The sequence below is a fragment of the Sylvia atricapilla genome, chromosome 2, assembly GCF_009819655.1.
Source record: "Sylvia atricapilla isolate bSylAtr1 chromosome 2, bSylAtr1.pri, whole genome shotgun sequence".
NCBI lineage: Eukaryota > Metazoa > Chordata > Aves > Passeriformes > Sylviidae > Sylvia > Sylvia atricapilla.
The window spans coordinates 18,622,703-18,639,883 of record NC_089141.1 but is presented as its reverse complement, the minus strand read 5'-3'; the positions used below and the strand labels follow the sequence as shown (position 1 = coordinate 18,639,883).

General features: G+C 38.0%; 1 protein-coding gene across 2 annotated transcripts in view; it reads right to left on the bottom strand.

Annotated features, from left to right (window-relative positions):
• The window catches only part of CADM2 (cell adhesion molecule 2), a 581,269-nt gene that overhangs the window by 103,331 nt on the left and 460,757 nt on the right, over positions 1-17,181 (bottom strand). For both annotated transcript variants that reach the window (XM_066340913.1, XM_066340912.1), the window contains exons 3-4: positions 8,051-8,203; positions 4,879-5,016 (exon numbers count right to left, since the gene is read on the bottom strand). In XM_066340913.1, coding sequence (XP_066197010.1) covers positions 4,879-5,016; positions 8,051-8,203 — 291 coding nt within the window. The remainder of the gene's footprint in view (positions 1-4,878; positions 5,017-8,050; positions 8,204-17,181) is intronic.

Here is a 17,181-nt window from a genome sequence, read left to right as displayed (position 1 = left end):
CATACTTTAGAATTGTTTTACTTGGTTCCAAACTACTCGTGATACTTATCGATTTTAGTTTATTTTAGAAAAATGGTAAGCTTGTTATATTGATTTATTGCAATGAAAGCTTGAAAAGACATCTATAAATACTTAATATATATATTAAATTACACTGAGATTTCATATGTCCTCTGTGCCCTAAAAAAGTGAGAGGTTTCAGTTTTTCAAATTATACTAAATCCCATTAGAGAACAGAATGACCTAAATAAAATTTCCATGAAATATCAATTTTAGAAAGCAAATCTTCAATGGCTTAAGCTACATCTTTTTAGATTAAAAATACCTCTGACATCAGGAGGTGGTCTTTATCATTGTCTCCAGACAGACAAGGACACCATGTAGTGATACAATTTCCATTTTCCCCTAAAAAGTAGTTATATCTTGCATGCAAGAATTTTTCTGCCTGTCTGCTGCTAAGGTATAAAATTTCAATTTCTGCCATGGTCAATATTAATATTTAGGGATTAGTAGGTGAGAGAAACATTGACCAGAGCTAAAACAAAGTTATTATAATCAAACAACAAATGTCTTTGCTGGTATTTAAAGCAAACATATGATTTTGTTCCCAGAGTTAGGTTTCCAAATTTAATAATAAGCATCTATAGGTAACATTCTGCTCATAAGTAATGTGCACATCCCTTTGCTTACTGACTTCATGTGGGGGATAGAAGACTCCTGAAAACATCAACAACTTCAATTTTATTGAGATGTTGTGGATTCTTAATGCTTCAGAAAAACAAAAGCAGTTTAATTCCTAAATTGATGTTTAGAAGTCTCTCTCTAGGTATCTACTGTGTGAAAGAGTTCAACTCTTAGAATTAACTTCCTCTGCAAAAAGGGCAGTGATAATATTGTATAAACTGCTGGCATCCTCACCAACAGAAATTTTTAGCTTCTCCTCATCAGGTGTATTTTCTTAGATGTTTCTTCATAGCAAAAAGAAGGTGATTGTAATATGTGCTAATTGAGCGCAAACCCAACTGGACGTCAGAATGGTGGAGATCAGGTGCTGGGTACACACCATTGACTGGAATATTTTACACAACTTTTAAATATGTCAGTTGTAGCCTATTGTTTTATTATTTTCTGGCTGCTCCTCTCTCTCCTAATATTCCCTTGAAGAAAGGTTGAAAAGAAATCCGTTGCACAAGCATTTTGTGTGGGAAATGCTGTAATGAACAGGCTGGAGGGATATAGCTTCAGAGAGGATGGCCTAGCGGTTGTAGGACATGCTGATCATTAGTCAACAGCCTGCCCCTGCAGGGCTGAAAGCTGAAACCCACAGCTTTGTTCCAGTAAAAGCACAGCCACAAAGTCAAGGGGAGTGATCCTTCTCTCTCTGGCACATGCATGGATACACTGAGAGTACCAAGCCCAGTTTTGGGCTTTCTGAAGAAAAAAAATGTACAATAAACCTGTTGAAAAACACTGTGCTCAGTGGAGCTGTACAAGGACATCTTAAGAAAGGTAATATTATCTAGCCTGAGGAAAAGAAGACTAAAAAACCCAATCAGACTGCTGCCTTAAAGTACATAAATTATGGCCATAGAGGAAAAAAGCCAGATTCCCCTCAGAGGTGTAAAGCAAAATTAAGGGGCAACAAACACAAGTTATACCATGACAAATTCAGATTATGTATCATGAAATATCTACAAATTATAAAAACACTCCTCAAAAGGGCTTTCAGATGCTGAAAATCTAGCCCAGACAGAAATGTTTCTGTGGGATCTCTGTCCTGGGAGGCTTTTCAAACCTGAATTGGAGAAGACTTTTAGCCACTTCATTTACCCTTGGAATAGATTTTGGGCCAAATGAAACCTGGGCATCAGCTTCGGGTGCATTTCCATGACTTTCAGACAGGTGCACATACAGATTTGCCGGTATCAACACATACAGGTTTATATCTCATAATTATAGATGTTTGATAGGGAAAATAATAAACAGAAATTATGGAATGACCATCATGCACTGCTCATTGCAAGCTATTTGTAAAAGCACATACCTGTAACAGATAGAAATACTTATCTTTTAAAAAGACAATTTTTCTGGTTTTACATGGCAGATATGATTTTTGTTTACCTTTAAACTCAAGTTCTGACATGAAATGGCCTTATTATCTAAAAAAAACACCATTGCTTTAGAGGTATATCACAACAAAATGATCAATGCCTTTCTGAAATCTGAAATCTTTGTGTATACTAAAATGACAGAAACTTACTCAAAGTATCTCAACCTGTTGCAACAAAATGAACTTATTTAGTTTTAAAATCCAATCTACCTAGGAAAAAAAAAGAAAGAAAATGCATTAAAAATATTCCTGAAGCCTAAAAAAATTCTTTATATATTTTTGTTGAAAGAGCATGTAACAAATTCTGTTTGAAAAATAGGCAATTTCAAAATGAAAAATTTGCATCTAGATTCTCCAGTATTTTCTGTTCTTAATTACCTTCCAGAAATGTCACCAGAATACTGAACTGCAGACCCCTTTGTTAAATTGGTGCATATATGAGTGACAGAACACTATAGGGAAAGGTGTGGCACCCAGTGCTTCACATTCAGTCTCTCTCACTACTAACACTTATTTTATCAAACACTATTCTTTTACCAGACGATGATTCCTTTTTTGAGTAATAGCAATGCAGCTACAATTTTAGAGTGGCTTTTTCCCCTCTGCTGCAACTCTGATCTCAGTGCATCATTTTATTCGTTTGCACCATGTATAATACAGTGTAACACAATTGGATTTACTGGTGCTAGACAGACGAACTTCTAACCTTTAATGTCAGCTGCATTAGCATATTTTCATGTCTATTTTCTCAGATTTATCATTTATCTTTTACATTGCACAAAGCTAATGTAACTTCTGCTGATGCCACTGCAGACTGGTTAGGTTATTTTATTTCTAACCTTTGAGAAATGGCAATGTGCTCTTCAGAAGACCTAGAAAACTAAACTGAAATGAATGTGCTCAGTACTTTCCTCCTATTTTTGGTTGTTGGTGTTTCTTTCCCCCTTCACTGTTCTGTTTCATACACCTTTATTTCATCACCTTTTTTTTTTTTTTTTTTTTTTTTTTTTTTTTTTAATCTCTTAAGGAACTCTTGAGAAGAACAAATTAAAGTCAAATCACCAAATTGCTTCTGGCTTCAATTACATGTCAGCTGAAGGAAAGGCAAAGGTATTACACAACATAATTTTTAAAATAAGATATTTTCAAATATGCTGCCTTGCTGTTAGGCCAACTGTATCAGTGTTTCTCTTATAGTATTGACATGGCTTGGAGATACTTCCAATCTTTACATGCCTTGAATATGTATATTCATCCTGCCATATGTTCTGGAGGACACGATCTATGCTGTGCCATGTGTGTTAGCTGTGCTGTTTAATTCTTCTTTTTACTTATATTTGATTAGATGCTGCATTTCTTTCACCAATTTCCTCAAATTTCCCAGGACTGAAAAGAATTATTCTCTATTTCTGCATTTTATATCCTTGTAAAACATTTCAAATTATTCCAGTCTAAAATGCTAGTATCTTTCAACACTATTCTCATTTTCATTAGAAATAAGGACATCTCTAGAATGGACAGGATTACTTAGGCAATCATTTGAAATTGCCTTTATTTACCAATTTTATACCACAGCTCTGCTTTTTCAGATTAAACTGTGGTAGAGAATAGTAAAGGAAGATAAATGATTCTGTAATTAACTCTGTAACTTTGCTTGAGGCAGTTTATTGAGTTAATGAAATTCAAAATATTAGATAAATCAGATAAATGAAGGGTGTTTTTTTGTTTGATTGGTTTTGGTTTTTTAAGCTACACAGAAACGGTGGATTTTCAATCATTTATTCATGTGGTCTTATTGCAGAATGAGTAGAGGTGACATGAATAAATACCAATAATTCATCCCTTTTATCAATCTACTGTATAATGGGCCCCTCAACTGGCTTGGAGGTGTGAAAACCTTCTGCACCAGGAAGCTCTCTTCATTCACTTATTCACCAATGAGGATTTAAAACTATTCCAGCATTTTTAAAAATATGGAGTGTGAAAACTAGGGTTTTCACAAGTGAAAAGAGAAGATGGAAAGAAATAAATAGCTTTTTATATGAAGCTTTTTCCTATCTCACTGCATCCTTGAAGGCAAATCCTTGCTGTCAGCTTTGGCTTTAGTCACTCAATGGCTCTTCAGTTACAGCTGACTTTGTCCAACTCCTCCCAGCCCCTGTGAAGTTTTCCCGATCCCCTTTAAAATCTATCTTCTCCTCACTGCAGGTTGTCCTTGCCTCAGCTGGAGATTCTGAGTTTCCCAGCTGAGATTCCCTCATTTGCTGCACCCTGACTCTTCCTCACCAGAGCAGGCTCCATAGCTCTCCTCTGGGAAGTGCATTCTCCTGTCTCCTCCAGATGGTTCTGCCTCACCCGGTCACAGTTTTCAGGGGAGTGTAACTTAAATCTGGGAATTAACTGAATCAGAGATACCCCACGCTGGAATGGCACAAGAGAAATGAAAAAGGAAAATATCAGGGATGAGTGGTCTGACTGTGATAACAATCCAGAAAACATTTCTCTATGAAGCCTCACAGCTGAGTTCACTATGCTGCACAGAGTTCTGAGCAATCCAAACCATCAGTTTTTATCATCTGAAGAAACAATAAAAGATGGTTATGTGACCACTACAGTAATTACAATCAATTCTTCATCTGTGTAATATCCCCTATTCATTCCATGACCCAAAAGGAGCAACTTTACAAACACAGGTTAAAAATACACAATTCTACAGAATGTAAAGTTTTGACAATTGGACCAAATGACACCAAAATCCCCTTAAATACCTTTAACTTCTTTGTCATTCTTGAACCATCTGATATCAGCTGCTGGCTTACTACCAGATGTCTTGCAAGTGAGCTGCATCCTCTCTCCCTCCATAACTGGTGAGGTAAATCCAGTAATTTGTGGCTTCTCAGGAACACCTAACAAGCAAACAAGCAAAATTTTAGTGAATTTGATTTCAAAATTATGGTGTCAGCTGCTGCCATGAATGCATGACCAACTTAAAGTTCACTTCTTCATATGCCCTAAATTCTGGAAACAGGACAATTAATTCCTTGTGCCTTGCCAGTTAAACATTTTTCCTATTGTAAATTAACCTGGTTCTAAACAAATAACAAGCAGGAGTTTCCTAATTTTCTAAGAGAAATAGATTGCATTTAAATAAAAGCCTTATCTCTGTGTATTCTGCATGCAGGTCTAGTCTGACTTGTTACAATATTTAAACTGCTCAGCACAGCAAGCACGATGACAAAGTGCATTAGAAGCACAGCTGTGAAAATTAAACACTACTGGCAACAAAAAGCTGAACTGACCTAAGTTCAGAACAGATATTTACACCTAAATAATGAGGACAGGAAAAAGGAAGGGTGAAAATAAATACTGGAGTCATTTTATCTTCAGAGAAAGCAAAACCAAAACACCAAGAGGTATAATCACAGCTCCACTGACTATGGAGAGTTCTTCAGCTCTTGAATACAAGTTCTTCAAAGGAGATCACGTACTTTGTACCTATCACACACATAATATTCAATTTGGAAATGGCTGTTTTTCAATGAACCATGGAAGATTTAAAAAAAACAAACCCAAAAAACAAAACATGAAGAAGCTTGGGAAAATTTTGATCACTGGGTGCATACATCTGTTTAACTTATGAAGACACAAGAATAGCTTATTTTAAAATAAGCTGATGACAACAGCAATTTAAAATCTCAAAAATACCAGTTATAACTTGCAGCTACAGTGCTTTGATGCATTCACATTTGTGGCAATGTAAAGGGCTCAGTCACAGTAATTGATCCCTTGCCCTGCATTTAATAATTCAATTTTTCTACATCTCTTTTCCCAAATGGTAGATTATGTACATAAAAGCAAAGCAGCATCACCTACTGCATAGTACATCTCTTTAATAAATCCAATACTCCTTTTCAGGACATAAAATCGTATCTACTACAATACCTTGACACTTAAATTTTCTAATCAAAAGTAGAGCAGTCAATAAAGAGATTATTAGTACATAAAAGGATGGTTTATCTAATTAAAAATGCAATACAACTCAGTGGCAAAGATCCTCCTCTCCAGCAGAAAATGTTTTAAGAGTTTAAAATGTTATTACTTTGAAATAGAAAATACAAATACTAAATGAAAAAAGGCAGGAATCTTAAATTGTGCAGCTTTCTCTCCTGGAAGGTAAATAAACAATGTTGGGGAACTTCATAAAACCCTCCTCTAAAATGAAGGTAAAATTTAAAGGACTGTTAAAGTTACTTTTGTTAATAATATTGGCTGGATATTTTGAGGGTTTTCTTGTCATTGTAACATCCTTCTGTGTCTTTCTGCCTTTTTAAAGGTCAAACTGGTGCACTCCTCTAATTGTTTAGATCATGAAATGCCTCTCCACAAAAGATTGAGCATAGGCAATTGCTATTCCAAAATATTCTGCTTTGAGTGGGTACTTTTTGTCCTTAATGGCAAACTTGTGAAGATTTTTGTAAAATAGTCGCACAGGACTAAAAGGGAGATGTACTTCATATCCTAAGCACAAACCAATTTCCTGGCTGGATTAATGTGAATATTACTGCCACAGAGAATATCTTACATTAGTCCTATTAAATTCAACTGTTTGCCCATCCACATATAAAAATAAAACAAAAAGAAAGACATGTTTTTCTGGGTTGAGCTGCCTCCTATCCCATATATCCATCCCATATCTTGGATATGTTGTTATGTCTCGCAGCTGAATCCCGCCCTCTTGGGCGGGAGCCTGCAGTTCCTGTCTCCTTTTTTCCTTCTTGGCCTGCTTTCGGCTCTTGCTTCAGCTAGCTCAGCTGCTTTTGCCTTCTTCACTTCGCTCGCTCTGCTCTCCGGCTGCCCCTGCCGCCGTTTTTTCTTCCCCCCCCGCTGCTTCTGTTTGGTTTTTTTTTTTCCCTCCTTCCTTTCTCTCCCCCCGCCCCAAGGTTTGAACCGGCTCCGGACCTGACCTGACCTGAGAAGTTGGAGAAGACCCGGGCCAGACAGAGGACGCGTCAGCACCCTCCCCATCGTCACAGTAACCGTCTTTTCCCACTATTCGGTGTTGGGGAGTGTATTTTTGTCAATAAAACGGTTTTTCCACTTCCCTCCGAGGTATTTGCCTTCCCGAACCCGGGCTGGGGGGAGCGGGAAGGGATGGTGGAGGTTTGGTTTAGGGGACTCCTTTTGGAGGTTCTTCCCTAATTTACTCCAAACCAGGACACATGTTCAGGGACAGAAAAAAAGAAAAAAAAGAATAAAATCAATCTCTAAAATCACATAACCTCTTAGGTTCACACCTGTCTTTCAATGAACTATAGCAATTTTGGCTGATTGGGCTACTGACATTCATATAATCATATAAAGCTTCAAGCAGAAACTTTATTTCCTGGGCATCTCTTGAAATCTATTGCTTTTCTATGTGTATCTATAACCTTTGGGAAAACAGCAGAGCACTTAGAGGATAAACATAAAAGAAGCAGCAAACCCAGGGAAAATTTGCACTTTATAGACAGGGGAAAAAAAAAAAAAAAAAAAAAAAAAAAAAAAAAAAAAAAGCACAGCTAAGGAAAAACGAAAAAGCTCTAAAGCCCGTTGTGATTTCATGTTTTCTGATTTTCTCCCCTTTGCCCTGGCCAATAGATTGTCAGGAGATGAACATGCACCTTCCCTGCACTGGTGATGCTTGGGATGTAAGGGTTATGCCTGTTTCATGGGACACTTGTTCTGTGGTGTTTGTGTGCTCCCCAACTCATTATCCTGCCCCGGCATCAACAGCAAGAGGCACGTTACTCTTCAGCACAGCTACGTGAATCAATGAACATCAGGGGAAACCAGATCAGACATTCACATCCATCTTCTGCCAAGCCTCAGAAAAGTTCATTCTCATCATCATTTCCCAGAGCCTGAGGAGTTTCACCCTGCTTCTGCCTGCGGTGTACTTACCGAGGACGGTGAGGAAAGCCTTGGAGGTTTTGACGGGCATGGTGAACAAGGAGCAGGTGTACTGCCCCTCGTCTGACAGCGACACGTCGCTGACGCTGATGCTCAGCTCATGCCACGACGCTCTCACTAGCTCGATCCTGTTGTCCCTCAGAGCTGGAAAACAAACACACAAACAAAAAAAATTCCACGTCAAGGTTGGATCCAGCACTTGAACAAAGCATGGGGTGTTGTACAAGAGGCTCGGTGAAGGTTCCTAGAGAAACCAGGCCTGGTGTGGACACAGTTGTCTGTGCAGAGCAGTTTGTTTTCTCTGTGGAATAAAGTAAGAGAGTTGAGCAAGTTTCCAAGTGGTGTATTGAGTGATTTGGAGGTATGTACAGCTAGAAACTACAGGACTTGAGTTATCTCTGGCCTTCCTCTGAAAAATCCCAACAATGACTTTGATTTCTGCCCCCTCACGGCTTTGTTCAGTGCCTAAAATAAATCCCTCCCAAAACCAGCCTGTGTTTCATGTATTTAGAGATGTTGAGAATCCTGTATCTAGCCCTGCATAGTTTGCCTACAGATTTTTCTCATGTCCATTACTACTAATATGGAACTGGAATATCAGATTTCTCAAATTCTAATATAATAATTATTTATTAATATTTATTTATTTGTTTTATTTATTTACTTATCTAATAAAAATTTAAACAAATAATATTTCTTATTACCAAAAGACTGAAAATTCCACTTATACATCCATATGCAGTACATTGAACTATTTGAGGTAATTGAGTGGCTTTCCTTTTTGATTATGAATAAAAATAATCTTTTATGTTTGCATGAAAGCAATGAGGGAGAAGGAGCATGTAGATTGAATTCAAAATGTCACTTTAGTTAATGCTTTATAATTTAAAGTATTTTATAGCCTACTAAGATGAACCCACATTTTCTATTGAAAGACTGACAAAACATTCCCAAAAATTCTATTTTTCTGTAGTAAGTTGCTTCAGGAATCTGCATATATTATCCAAGCCTTTTCACAGCACAGAAATACCAACCTCATAAGGTTGAGCAAGCACGGTAATTCTCTAAGCAAACAATAAAAAAGCCTTTGTAACTCAAGAATTTAGCTGTATACCTCTTGATCAAAATATCTAGCCTGACAGTGTATGAAATTTCAGTGAGTTTCACAGCAAGCCTCTGAAAGTGAAAAGTAAGAAGGACTATGATATTATCAAGACAGTTTGCACTTGTGAGAAGAACAAAAATGTTCAATTCCTAATGCTGTTCTCCTCTCACCTCTTTATAAAGTTTACCAAAGACTCTTAGATTTGTCTAGTATATCTCTCCAAGGATAAAATAAATCAAAACTTTGTACTGTGGTTCTTTCGTTGCTAACCTAGCTGTTTCTACCTAAATTGCTGTCCAAGTTGATCCAGGTAGATTTACACCAAAATAGAAGATACAGTGAAGAGTCAGCAAAAAATGTCACATGATTTTGTCTTCTTCTAAGGCTGCCATTTAGGTTTGTTCTCACCAGGAAATTTCAGCTGAATTGCGAATTACTTTAGGGTAGCCCAAATGAAGCTTCTTCTGCACGTCTGAGGACTGAAAGGTAGCCTAACGTATCAGGTAATGGCCATGGACTTCTTCATGGCACATCAAAGGGACTGAGGTGTGTAGTGGACACATTCCAAACAGAACTGAAATCTCATCTGGCCAGCCATAACAAGAAAAAAACAAAAACAAAAACAAACCAAAACCAAAACAAAAACACCAACAAACCCACAATTATTTAGTTTATAATATCAAACCCATATAATGATGAAAATAGCAGTAACCTTAAAGCAACGAGCAAGCAAGCCAGAAGCCAAAAAAAAATGTGAAGCTGACAGAATAGCTGAGAAAAAACAATCTCAAGAAACAAAAAGGCACATAAAGCAAGTGTCTACCAACCCAAACAGAAGCAAAGTTAATCACTGTGGCTTTAGCAGCCAAAACTCTTCACAACAGTGAAAGCTGTTGCTATCTCTGAGTAAGTAGATGGGGACTCAATTCCTTTCTCAGCTTGTCAATTCTATTCAGATGCAAATGAGCAGATATAAGAATAGCAGCTTATTTCATATTATTGATCTTCCAAAAAAAAAAAAAATTAAAGAATTATTCAGTTCTTCCAAATGGTTTGATCACACCACACCTGTTTATATATATGGCAACAGCAGAAAAAATATTTAAAAAACCCAAAACAACCAAACAAACACATCATAAACAAAAAGCCTCTTAGCACTCCATAATTTGGAAGTGGTTATTTTCCCTCCCCTTAATTGAAATTATTTAAAAATAATGCACTATTGTGGTGGTGTGTTTATTTATGTTAATGTTCATGATCTGTTGAATATGATTTTCTGTAATGGTTCTTTCTTTGTAACCCCCCATGTTCCTCCCAATGTGGTTTTCCCCAGTCTCGGTCATATGTCCATCATTGGTTAGGTAACCTCCTGGTCCTGTCTGTCACTCTGGGGCCTCTCTCTGCGTCCTGAAAGTTCCAGGGAAGGCGTCGAGTGATTGGGCTGGATCCAGGCTTCCCCCTCCCATTGTCCCCTGTGTGGTTGTTTCACCTGTCTTTTATGTTAAGAGCCATACCATTACTGTACCCCATTGGACCCTGGCTGAACCCTCCCCTGTGTCACACCCCCTGTTAAAAGTTGCTGCACAGAGACCCTCGGGGTCTGCTCTGAGGCTGGTGTCCCGAGGTGAGGACTCCACGTCCGTGCCTCCAATAAACTCGTTGGATCTACCCCTCGAGGAGTCCCTCCTTTCGTTCCTCCTGCCACAGCCACGCTTCACTCCGGCAAGCCAAGACCACTGTGTTGCTGTGGTGCCAGGGCTGGCCGGACTGGCGACACAGGCACCGCCACACACTATATCATCTTACCTAGTATTTTAGTTTGATATAACTTTCAGTTGTTACTGCCTCATGATAAAGATTATGTATCCATTGAAATATTTTTCCCTACAGATTGGACAATGTGTAGAATTTCACGCCTAAGAAGGACAGCAATGAATTCTACTACAGCACAACTGGCCTACAGATGATGCCAACAGCACATCATTTGATCCCACAACTGAACTACAAACCATTCCTATCAACTACATTCCTACTCCTCCGCTCCCTCACCTTCTCCCCCTCCACAACTTTTTTAAACCTTGGTACAACATAAAAACCTCAGCTCAGTCGATTTTGTGGAAAGCAGGTGAAAACAGGCACTGGTCAAGAATATGAGATCAGATGTTCATGTCTCACTACAGAGTGAGATTTTTATTGAGCAACTGCAAGGAAGTTTTGTCATGGAAATACCGACACAGCCCTTGCAATAAAATGCTGCAAATAGCACCAACATAATACTCCCTTTGCAGGAAAGCTGTTTGTCAGAAGCAGTTTTGTAAGTGCTGGGTCAAAAAACAATTATCTCTTCCATCATTTTCAGATCTGAAATATCTGTAAGTTTTCTGTCTATGCAGATGACAGACAAACCAAATTTTACTGCTATAGCTTACACAAGATGAGTGCTTACACAGAGATGTTTTAGAATCTTATTTTCCAATTGTATTCCTGTAACTGTTTACATCCTCACTCTGTTTAGAAATATACCGGTTTCTCTTCATGAAATTGATATCTCTGATGGACACCAGAACTGGTTTGTTTCCATTTTTCTGTCTTAGGTGCATAAAGGGTGATGGAAACAACCAGCAACAATGGAGAAATCAGGGATAATTCTAGCAACTGATGATATCCAGGCATTGAGAGTGAGTGGAGCAGGGCCTTGCTCATGGCAGAAAACCTTGCCAAGCCTGGCTGATGGAGCAAAGCAGCCCAGGGAGCCTGGACAGAAGGCAGCTACTGAAAGGTACCAAGTGGCAAGCAGCTTCACCAGAGAAGTTCAAATAAAGTTCCATAAAGTAAACACAAAATGTTCCATTACATTTAATTAGCATTTGAACACAAAAAAGTAGAACACTCTCTTTTGGAACTTCCTTTGGAAACTCTTTGTTTTAACATTTCACTTTGTTAGAAGCCGAACAGACCCTTCTGGCCTCTTCCTGGGAATTTTAACCTGCACTGCTTAGTCATTACCCTATCCATAGCTTTTTCCATACTAGAAAAAGGGTAAATAAACAGAAAACTTATTCGACTTCTGGGAAATACACATATGCCAAAGCAGTAACAGGGAATACCAGCACTGGCATCACTTTGCTGGAGTCTCATGTTGCAAGCTGTTTGAAAAATAGAAAAATCAACAAGAATATAATTACATAGTAAATTCCGATATGCCCTAGGTACATTACTTCAGTAAATAAAGCTGTACTTTATAGTTTTGAAAAAAATAATAATATAATGATCGTATGTTATTATTGAGAATCATGCAACAAGAATTATAACAAAAAGACAAAAGAACCTTAGAAATTTGCCAAAATGGAAAAAAAATTTCCACATTCATACCATGAAGAAAAGGCAGTTGGACCTCTTAGATGTAGTAGCCACACAGCAGCATTTCTAATGTAATTTCATCTAAAATGACGACATCTTTGGAGTATTTTGAGCCATATTTTGAAGAACAGGGGGAGAAACAAACATCAAATCCCCCAATTCTTTAGAGTAATTTGCTGATAGTTTGAGAGAATACTAACTTGACATATGCTGACATGCTGGGATTCACTACAACAATTTTCTTCCCTATGTTGGAGCTCTTCCCTCTCTCATGGAATAACATCACCATTAGTTGCAACCAGAAGGATTTCTGATACTCTACAGGTCACGCTAAACTCCCAGAATTCTAATACTTGTGAAACTGAAACAATCCCTCTGATTTTCAGGTCCCAACTTTCTGAATGCAGTACCATGATCTGAAACAGATTTAAAGGCATTTATGTGTGTTTCTGGATATACTTGAGAAGACCCTTTTTTCTTTGTTTCTAATGAATCAATATACCAAGGTCCCATAGGAATATCTACAGAATTTGCTTACAGTTGTACATCAAGCACCACCACCAGAGCAAGAAAATGAGAAACAGAAGGGGAATAAATGGAACAAACCAAACTAGTATTGTTATTCTGTGTCTTCTAAGCATTCACATATCTTTTCAAAACATTCACATTTCCTTTAAAGAAGAAGGACTTATACACAGTTGTTCTGTTCATGCCTAACCTATCTAGTCCACACTTGCATGGTATCTGAATTCCCAAGATTTTAAAACTTCTCAGTTGTTTTTCACGTGGAAAGAAAATTAATTTCCTTCCTCTTTCATTTCTAGTCATGCAAGTTGATTACTTCATTCAAGTACACAAGGGTGGCAGTGTGAATATTTAGTAAACCCATGTTTTCTATTTCTGTATGTGCTGAGGCTGTTTTTACATCTCAGCTGGGACAATTCTTACCTGCCCACAGCACTGCATTTGTGAAATTATCATTTTTTTCCCCTGAAAAAAAAAAAAAAAAAAAAGACAGGAGTCTTCAAACTGAGTCTACCTTCACAGGTAATGCTAATGTAGAGGGAAAAGAATTAGGAATTTCTATGCAACCTATCAACTTGGCTGACATATGTACCACTGGCATCCTTTAAAGGCGGCATCATTTGTAAGTAAAATCAGTGGAAATCACAAAAACAGAAGGCCGCAATACTGTGGAGGGATCTTTGGCTAATGGGCTGTGGAACAGTCTGACTGATTTGCAGATGCATGATGGTTTTTCCCCCATTAGGGAAGTGATCGCTAACACAGATGAGTTCAAACACACATTCCAAGCAGTGTCTTTCACAGTTTCAGTCACTTGGTGGCTGAGATACTTCAATATCACTGGATTTTTAAACCCATTCATGCACTTAATAACTTTGGAGCATCATAAATTCGGAGCTTCATAAAAGGTACTAAGGGTTTAGAAATGGAAGACCTACGTAAGAGGACCTTGGAGATAGGTTTTGCTTTCATTCCAGTGCATTCTGAAGTATTTGGTGATCAAAGAAAGAAACAATGGGGTCAATAGAAATATACTTCTCCCACCTCTAATCATCTGGCCATCTTCTATTTTTTACTGTGACTTGCAGACTAATAGAAAAGACTAGATTGTTTTCAATGGAGATACCCTGCTGAATATTTGATTAGCTTATTTAGAGAGCAACGTTCAACAGCAAGCTGCTTCTCCTTTTCAAAATTTTCAGAATTTTTGCATGTTGCGTAATGTATCTGCCAAGATATTGGCAGCAAACTCCCTTCACCAGGAGAGGTGCTTACAGCCTCACTAAAAGAGGCATCTACTCTGTGCTTGCCTTGAAAAGGCCAAAGCACTGGGGACTCAGAACCTGTCTGTACAACCTTATCTATTATTATCAGAGCTCACAGCCTTAGATGCTTATGAGGAAAACCCAAACGAAAGGTAATTTCTTCAGTGAAACAATAATTCTCCATTTCCTGCAGTCTGGATAAAATGAAAGGAGTTTAAGGTGACTTACAATGACTTATGATCTTGAACACAGCTACTAGGTTGAGGTCTCACCAACTACTGACAAATGAAGGCCAAGATGACTACATGCCCTTCATGGATGGAATAAGAAAACTTTCCTGCATGGCAGCTTTTCTGCACTGAGGTACCTTTCTCTCACAATCATGCTCTGTATTGGCTTCTCTCTTTCCAGAGCACTCAAGAAATACGGCAATATGCAAAAAGAGAGGAAAAAACTTGCCTTCTAGGGTGTTTATAATGCCTGTCTCTTGTATTAAAGAAGCAGTGAACTTATTTCTTCTTGTCTTTTGAGAATCTTAAGGATGATATTTATTGTCTGAGAAGGTCTGAGGCCTGGCTCTCTTTCCCATAAGAAATTTAAGTTTCAAATCTTGCAAAACATACAGGCTTTGAACTATCAGAATGCTTTACTGTTCACTCTGTTGAAATAACATGTAACTGTACCTCCAAATAATAAAACAAAAATCACATTAGTCAGGATGAAACATTGTTCTACAAGGTCTGTTCATCTGGTTCCCTGTTCAACAGGGAATGACAAGATTTCCTATTATCCTAATGCAACTGGACATGTACCACAGCACAGTAGCCTAGAAAATATTTAAAAATCATACTTCTCAAATATACAGCTGCAAAAATTAAAATTGCAAAATGATCTGGCAGGTTAGAGATAGACACAATTAAAATAAATGAGATTCAATAGATAAAAGTAATTGGTAGTCTTATGTACCAAGTTGGAGATGAATGTTTTGAAAACAGTAATGCAGGAAAGAAGCCCTGAGGATTACAGAGGAAATTATTTAACTGTATGTTCAAATGCAGCACCACTCCAAAAAGATGAATCCTAATCTGGGTTGTACTGATCCTTGCAATTATGGTGAAAGAAAATGCTACAACATTCCAAAATAGCATACATCGCACTGTGCCATATATTGTAAATTACAGACAGAAACAGTCTCTCGGTTGGGAAGATAATTTCTGAAGGTCTACTCATAGACTATTGCAGCAAAAAATAATATTAAGAAAATGAAAATAATACAATGGAGAGCTGTAATAAGTCCACATGTACCTAAGAAAAGACTAATAGAAATTAGAATTTTATATTTTTTTCTATAATATTGAGGGTAATATTGAAAGAGAAAACACTATATTTCAGGTTAAATGAGACTTCATGTGAATGAGGAATATTAGATAATACTTTCTTGAAGTAGAGGAGAGAAATAAATACTAATCCTGTTGCAAGCCAAATCAAAGTGACACAGATTTCCAAGTTTGCTCTTCTGCAAAGATCAGACTAGGTCATTTTTCCTCATGCTACTGTTGTGGATACTAGTCACTGTGTTAGGTGTACTTAAAAGATTCCTGACCAAGTGAAGGTATTAAGAACTGTCTGGCCAAACTGCACAGAGCTCTACCAAGGCCATCTCTGTATTTTAAAAAGCATCAGTCATATAATACTCTTTTTCCTTGCCAAGAGACTGGTCTTTACAGTTGCTGCTGGTGACCTTCATGCACTGGCTTTAGTCAGCTATGAATGAAAGGAGCCCTAAAGGACAGGGAGCACAGAATAACTCAGGCAGACTTTACACTTCTAGCATTTCTGTACAACCAGGTTCTACTCAGGCCTGCCCAAATGCAACAGTTTTTGTGTGTGTCTGCAGCTGACCATGCCTCAAGGAAGCTGAAGGGCTGTATTTCCCTGACCTTGCAGACTGTGACATTACAGTTCTGCCCATTCACCAGCTCAGCCTAATGATCCCATGGACATTGGAAATGTCTTCTGCGGCATGAATGAGTGTTACCCACGGTAGAGTCATGTTTATGGTACTGCTTCATGTTTCCTTGGAAAGTCAGAGTCTTCTAATTCCTAAAGAGTGCAGTCCTGTTCAAACATGTCATTTCACCAGAATACGGAGAGACTTTCTAACTTTTTGATCTAAAAGAAATTTTTCTCTACCTGAGAACAGATATAAGATGCCCCTGTTCTTCCTGCACTTCTTGATCACGTAGATACAGAAATTAACATCATCCTTCCTGTAGCAGATGGCTGTGCTGGCTACAGATGCCAACACAGGAATACTCATTCTTCTAACTACATTAAGCAGTCAGACTCCCTAAACTCCTGCTGCAGCCAGTGGAGCAAGCTAGCTTCCTCCAGAGGTCAATTAAGAACAGGTCACTGCCCTGAAAATATTACAGAACCTGGACAAAAAGCCAAGAAATCATTTACAGTTGATGAATGGATCTGCAATCAACCTAGCAATTGATCCCAGTACCAATGAAGAGTCAAAACCTAATAATGTACACATCAATACTGAAGATGTTAGTGCTGTTAGGGATGACTAGCACATCTCACTATGGAGTGAATTGAAATATGGAGCAAGTATCAGGAGAGAGCTGAGATGAGCCTAGTGCAATTCCAGGGAGGATTCTCAGAAAGCTCTTTGATGGCTGCAACATCTTTTATGATGGAGCCCTTAAAGTTTTATGATGTCTCTCATGCAGCTGAGCAGCAGACGATCTGTCTCTCCACCACAAGTACACAGATGCTCCCTCTGTTTTGTCACAGTTTTCCAGATGCAGATGTGCTGTGAAGGAACCTGTTAGTGAGAAATGGTATCAAACCACCAC